The sequence below is a fragment of the Pteropus vampyrus genome, unplaced genomic scaffold, assembly GCF_000151845.1.
Source record: "Pteropus vampyrus isolate Shadow unplaced genomic scaffold, Pvam_2.0 Scaffold250, whole genome shotgun sequence".
Taxonomy (NCBI): domain Eukaryota; kingdom Metazoa; phylum Chordata; class Mammalia; order Chiroptera; family Pteropodidae; genus Pteropus; species Pteropus vampyrus.
The window spans coordinates 377,412-384,106 of record NW_011889031.1 but is presented as its reverse complement, the minus strand read 5'-3'; the positions used below and the strand labels follow the sequence as shown (position 1 = coordinate 384,106).

Genomic DNA, 6,695 nt, shown 5'->3' with positions numbered 1-6,695 from the left:
GAGCCACTGCCCATACATCAGAATATGCCGAGAAGGGCTGAGAGCCAAGTGTGAGAACTGGCACCCACTCAGCAGGACTGAGTGGAGCTGCTTGGGTGGAACGGCGGGCACCACAGCTGAACTGGGTGGCATCCAAAATCTAGAGGGAGAAAGGCACAAGTGGCTGGGACAGGGGTACCGGGATCCCTGCCCCTGCGCCTGCGCCTTCTCGGTCAGCATGCACCTCACCCAGCCAGCAACATGATTCCCATACTGAGCGAGTTCATTTCCGGTCATTAAAAAATATCCCACCTAACCATGCTCTCGAAAACTCATAATCCCAGTCTACGAGACAAAGCCAGACTGACGGACAGTCCACAGAACACCCAACTAGCACTCTGCACAACGGTCAAGGTCACGAAGGACAACACAAGTCAGAGAAACAACAGCAGACCAGGGGATGCTAAAGAGACGCCATGACTCAGTGTCATATGGTGTCCTGGAGAGGATCCTGGAACGAAAAAGGGCATTAGGGAATAACCGGTCAAATCAGAATAAAGTCGAAGTTTGATTAATAGAAGTCTACAGATGGCTCCTTAGCTTAGCAAATGTACCACAGTAAGGTAAGGTGACGACGAGGAGGGAAATTCGGTGAGGGGTATATGGAAACTCTCCACTACCTTTTCTGCTACTTTTCTTTAAATAAAAAATTATTCCAATAAAAAGTTTATTAAAAATATGCTCTACCTAGTCCCAGTGCATAACCTGGACCTTCCCAGAAAAAGGCCCTGCGGGGTGACTGTGCCCTCCTCACTGCCAAGCACTCTGTCCAACAGTCTACCCTAATCCTTCTTGCTACTGCTCAAATCGCTACACTGACACGTGGAAGGTGGGTCCTTAAGTTTCACTTAAAAGGTGGCCGACCCATCATAGTTTTAAAGCACTAACTGCTTAGCAATGGAGATAAAACATCCATCTCAATAATAACAATAACGAACCCTTATGTAAACACTACCGCATGCCAGGCGCTAGGCTAAGTGCTTGACCTGGATTAACTCATTTAATCCTCGTGACGGCCCCCAAACACAGGTACTATCAATGGCCCCTTATTTCTAAGGGAGATCGCAGTTTACACAGCTAGTAAGTGGGGTGCAGTCTGAATCCAAACTCCCTGGCTCCAGAATCTATGCTAACCACTACTCTATGCTGCCTGGGTAATAACGTAGCCTGTAGAGACTCAAGGAAATACAGGGCGAGCGCTCAAATACCGACAGAGTGCACAGTGAGTGAGTGGTCTAAGGCAAAGCAGTCTGATCACTTGAACTCCGAGGGAAACATCCTGATGGGAACGGACGCAAGGTGGGGAAGGTTTCCGTGGGAAAGGCAAGGCCCGCACCCACACCGGCTGCTGGAGGGCCCAGCGCACACGAGGAGATGGCCTTTCTTTCAGTAAATCAAAGTGTAGTCTCCCATTTTTGGCAGGGCTGGGCAGTGGGGGGAGGCATATCAGTAAGTCAGGGCAGAAGCAGAGGCAGGGTAGGCAGGAGATGGAGGACAGGCTGGAGTGGGGGCGACGATGTCCGATTCCCTGCACCAGGGTGGGGCTGGGAATACCTGGAATAGGGGAGGGTGAGGATGGCTGGAAATCGACACCTTGCAAGAGTGGAGTCCCAAGAATGACCTACTACTGGCGGCTACTGGATGGTCGTGTCTGGGGCTCCTGCGGGTGGTGGGGGGATGAGACTGAGGCCCACGGTTCCTATTAATAATGAGATACACCGAGCATACGTGCATGAGCCGGGCTCTGTGCTTGGGGCTTCCCGGGCGTCATCTGACTCTCACAAACGATCCCATCAGGCAGGGTTGACTTCCCTATCTCAGGCCAGAGGACTTGAGTCATTTGCCCAAGGCCACCGAGGCGGGTCTGTGGTGTGAACGGAGCGCTGACTGTGACTCACGCGGGGCTCTCACCCGCAAACAGCGTGTTCGGGGTGAGGCGGCAGCTGGGGAATGCAGAAGACGAGCGTGTGGCCGGCCGGAAATCAGTGAAGCAGTGGGGGGAAAGGAACGAGAAACGCACCAGTGCGGGCCTCGGGGAGGGGGAGGGGACCGAACCCTCAGAATCAGAACCAGGGAAGCGGGCCTGGATCAGGGAGGGGAGAAAAGCAGGCCCGAGGGTGTAGGGGACAGCGGGCCGGCCCCGGCATCAGCACCAGAGGGATGGCCCCCCGAGCCGCAGGGGGGGGGGGGGAGCCACGCTCCCGGGGTCGGAGGAGGCGGCCGGATCCCCGGGAGGAGGGCGGCGGGCCTGCCTCCCGCGGGGGGCCGCGCGGAGGCGGGGCGCGGAAGGATCCGGGCGGGCCGTGCTACGCCAGCCCCGGTATATCTGTCCCCAGTCCCCGGGGCCGCCTCATTCCCCATCCTCAGAACACGCCGTCTCCTCACGCCGCCGCGACACGGCCTGCGCCCGCGTAGCCCCGGCCATGGCGCTGTAGCCGCGACCCCTCCGTGCCCCCGGCCCGTCTCCGCGCTCACCGCGCCTGCGCTCTCCGCTCCCGCCTTCTTTCTTCAGCCGAGGCCGCCGCCGCCTCTCCTTTCCGCAGCCATGGAGTGAGTAACCGCTCGCCCCTCCCTCGCCAACCGCCTTTCCCGCCCTTTCGAAGCTCGCGGCCCTCACGGCCAGGCCTGGGGGGAGGGGGAACGCGAGAGCGAGGGATCACGGTCGCGCAGGCGCAGAAGAAGAGCGGCGCAGGCGCCCGGCCGAGCATGCGCACTCGGCCCCCCGGGGAGGGGGGAGGTGCTTTCTTCCGGAAAGTGTTGGCGTTTAAAGATGGCCCGGGTACGGCTGGGTCTGTGCACTGGCCCCCAGCGAGGGTGTGTTTTTCTTTTTTTTTCCCCCCCTCTTCTGGAACGATTCTGTCTGCGCGCGGTTGGTCACGCGCATCACCCCACCAGAGTCCGTATTAATGTGCAAAGGGTGGGGAGTGAGCAGCTGCACATGCGCACTGACCCTCAGGCGGGTGGAGGCGTGAGCAGTGGGAACCGTTCTACAGACGGAGCATGCGCTTTGGCTCTCTGCGAGCCAAAAGCTGGAAGGGGAGCGGGGCGTGGGCCGCTGTTCTCCGCCGGCCCCTTTCCGCCGTCCCTGCTTCGTACCGCGCTCAGGCTCGCGGCACAAAGTCCCTCCCTTTCATTCAGGCATCTGCTGGGGCGGGTGCTGGTTTAGATTGACAGGGTAGAAGGCAGGGCTTACAGACCACCCGTTAAAAAAGAGGGTGGAGCTAGGGTCCCAGCCACGGCGAACTCTCGGGCTTGGGAGAGTCCATTATGCGAGGGGGCGGGGCTAAGCGATGACGGGTTTCTATTGGAGAAAGAGACGCTGCCTCTAGGGAATCTTCGAGAAGGGTGGAGCTAAGCTAGACTGGGGCGGGACTTGGAGGGACAGTGGTGATCGCTGCAAAGTTAGGGAAAAGTGGGATTTGAATGGATAACATTGATGGAGGGGTGGGGCAGGGAGAATTCCCCTGGGAACTGAAGGGCCTAAAGGAAATGGTTTCGAGGAATTCCCCTGGGGCCTAAAGGAAATAGTTTCGAGCAAGGGATGCGGCTGGAAGAAAATCGAGTCTTCTTACAAAGGAATATTATGGGGTGGGTGGGAGGGGCTTAAGGAAATTCCCCTGGGAAACCATTAAGTTTCTCTATGGGAGAGATTGGGTCTTGGGAATTTTGAAGAAAAGCAAGTCGGGCCTGAAGAGAATTCTCTTGGGAGTGGATGAGGCGCAGAGACTTGGGGAAAGAAAGGGCAGATTTAGAATTCTGAGGGATGGAGGCATAGTCCCAAACCCAGTTGGAAGCATGAGGCAGAACCCCGGAGACGCGGGGGCGTGGCTTGGTTTCCCGGTGACTTCGGCAGTGAGCCAGGCTGGCCTGTGACCCCACTCACTTTTGTCTCACGTGTAGGTCCTCTACTTTCTCCTTGGTGCCTGTCTTCGCCCAGCTGAGCAACCTCCAGAGCCGCCTCCCAGCTGTTGGTGCAGCCTCCTTCATTGCCATCCGTGCCCAGCGCCTGTGCTGCAGCCATGTCACTCCTGGCGACCCTGGGGCTGGAGCTGGACAGGGCCCTGCTCCCAGCTAGCGGGCTGGGCTGGCTCGTAGACTATGGGAAACTCCCCCTGGCCCCTGCCCCCTTGGCTCCCTATGAGGTCCTTGGGGGAGCCCTGGAGGGCGGGCTTCCAGGGGGGGGAGAGCCCCTGGCAGGTAAGGGCAGGTGGAGAATGGAGGTGGGACATGGGGTGCAGGATTCAAGGAGGAGGAAGAATTTATTCAGTTATTCCCCTGATAATTATAATATGCCAGGCATACTCTAGTGACGAGACAGAGGAGACAAATGATGAGTGTGAGATACCGGGATATTTGGGAAGCACTTAGTAGCTGAACTAAAAAATGACATCAGAAGTCTACGGCCATGCCACCCTGAACAAGCCCAATCCCATCTGATCTCGGAAGCTAAGCAGAGTTGGGCCTGGTTAATACTCGGATGGGAGACCACTTAGAAAGACCAGGTGCTGTAGGCATAAAAAATAAATAAAAAATAAGGGATTATAAACTGAAGAGGTCCTTGCAATCTGTGAGCGCAACCAAGGGTTGCCTCGCCTAAAATAATTTAAAAAATAAAATAAAAAATGACATCAGGGACCTAATTTAGAGAAGGTAGCCAGGAAACCCGCTCCAAGTCGGTAACGTTTTGGCTGAGGCCTAACGCATGGGAAACATCCGTGAAAAGACCCAAGGGAAGAACTTTTCAGGTGGCGAGAGCAGCATGTGGAAGGCCCTGAGGCAAGAATTATTTTATTTGTTAGTGTGTCCCAAATCCTTGTCACATAGCAGGTTTTCAAGAATCAACAAATTAAAGATGAAGTGGGTGTGTTGTGTATGTGCAATTTAGTTTGCTGTTTAAGAATAAACTAGAGAGTAGATCCCAGATGGAGGTTAATCGGTAAAGAGGTTGTTGGAATGATTGAAGAAATGGCTGGTGAACTGTTTGTTGTTTGGGTCATTGGTCGGTTGAGTGGTTCATTGATGGGCTGCTTAAAAGGGTCGATTGGTTGGTTGACCGATTCATTTAGTTAGCTGATTGGTTGGCTGGTTTACTGATTGGTTGGTTAACCGGTTAATTGGTTGATCAGTTGGTTGGCTAGATGTTTGACTGGTTTATTGGTTGGTTGACTGATTTGTTGACTGGTTTGATGACTCATTGACCGGTTGGTAGACCCATTGGCTGGTTGGTGGCTTTACTCAATGAATGGGATGAACGAAGTAGATGAGTGAGCACCAGGTGGGAGGAGGACCGGGAACTCAAGGAACTTTGTCCTCCTCCAATCTTCCAGGTGATGGCTTCTCTGACTGGATGACTGAGCGGGTTGACTTTACAGCCCTTCTCCCTCTGGAGCCCCCCTTGCCCTCAGGTGCCCTCCCCCCACCTTCCCCACCCCCACCTGACCTGGAAGCCATGGCCTCCCTCCTCAAGAAGGAGCTGGAGCAGATGGAAGACTTCTTCCTTGACGCTCCGCTCCTCCCATCGTCCTCCCCACCACCGCAGCCGCCACCTCCACCACCACCACCACCACCACCACCGGCACCAGCACCAGCACCCTCCCTCCCTGTCCCCCTCCCCACCTATGCCCTCCCCCAGCCCCCCGCCCTGGATACCCTAGACTTGCTGGCCATCTACTGCCGCAGTGAGGCAGGGCAGGGCGATTCAGGGTTGGCTCCCCTGCCCCCGCCACAGCAGCCCCCTCCTCCACCTCCAACGTCTCGCCCGGCCCCTTACCCCGTTCCTGCCACCACCCGAGGGGACCGCAAGCAGAAGAAGAGAGATCAGAACAAGTCAGCTGCTCTGAGGTATCGCCAGAGGAAGCGGGCGGAGGGCGAGGCCCTGGAGGGTGAGTGCCAGGGCCTGGAGGCACGGAACCGGGAGCTGCGGGAGAGGGCCGAGTCTGTGGAGCGGGAGATCCAGTACGTTAAGGACCTGCTCATCGAGGTGTACAAGGCGCGGAGCCAGAGGACCCGCAGCAGCTAGGCACGCAGGGGCTTGGTCTTCAGCTCTGGCTCGCTTCTGTTTTTGGGGCTGAGGTGGCAGGGACCCTTTCTCATTCCTCTGCCTCCAGCTCCTTTCCAACGTGCCCCTCTTCTCTCTCTCTCCTTTTATCCTTGTCTCGTTTCTTGTGCATTTCCGTTCCGCTCCTCTCCTCCCTCCCCGGGATCATGGAACAGTTTGGCCTTAGTCAACATGTGTACTCCTCACGTGACAGCTGAAGGGCTCAGGCCCCCGGGGAGTTCAGGGAGCTGGGGAGAGCTTGGGAAACCTCTCAAGCAGGGAGGCGAGGCCAGAAAGCTGTGCAGAATGACTATGCATATGAGGACGGGGGAGCCTTCAGGAGAGTAAGTCGGGGAGCATTTTAAGAATGGCACTTGTATAATAACGTAAGCAAGAAAAGCAAGCCAAGTGACCTTGGGAAACTACATTTGGGCAGGGAGCCAAAAGGTGGCCAAGTTCAAAGAGCCGGTGGCTATGGAGGCAGGTGGGGAGCGGGGCAGGGCGGGCATGGCCATAGTTGGTGACGGGGTGTTCACATTAGCTGTGGGAGGAAATCAGTGTTTTGTGAAAGGTGCTGGGCCAGGGGCTGCATCTAGGTGAGGGAGGGCGGGGGGGGGGG

The 6,695-nt window shown here is 56.6% G+C and overlaps 2 protein-coding genes and 1 pseudogene across 2 annotated transcripts in view; 2 read left to right on the top strand and 1 right to left on the bottom strand.

Annotated features, from left to right (window-relative positions):
- The window catches only part of NUP62 (nucleoporin 62), a 23,116-nt gene extending 20,467 nt beyond the window's left edge, over window positions 1-2,649 (bottom strand). The window contains exon 1 of the mRNA XM_011374606.2: window positions 2,515-2,649. The gene's annotated coding sequence lies outside the window, so the exon portion shown is untranslated. The remainder of the gene's footprint in view (window positions 1-2,514) is intronic.
- Window positions 1,909-6,453, top strand: ATF5 (activating transcription factor 5). The gene is made up of 3 exons (XM_011374510.2): window positions 1,909-2,589; window positions 3,940-4,236; window positions 5,367-6,453. Exons 2-3 carry the CDS (start codon window positions 4,059-4,061, stop codon window positions 6,056-6,058), a joined length of 870 nt encoding a protein of 289 aa, XP_011372812.1. The 5' UTR covers window positions 1,909-2,589; window positions 3,940-4,058; the 3' UTR covers window positions 6,059-6,453.
- LOC111729181 lies at window positions 4,435-4,553 on the top strand (annotated as a pseudogene).
- Window positions 6,454-6,695: the final 242 nt, after the last annotated feature.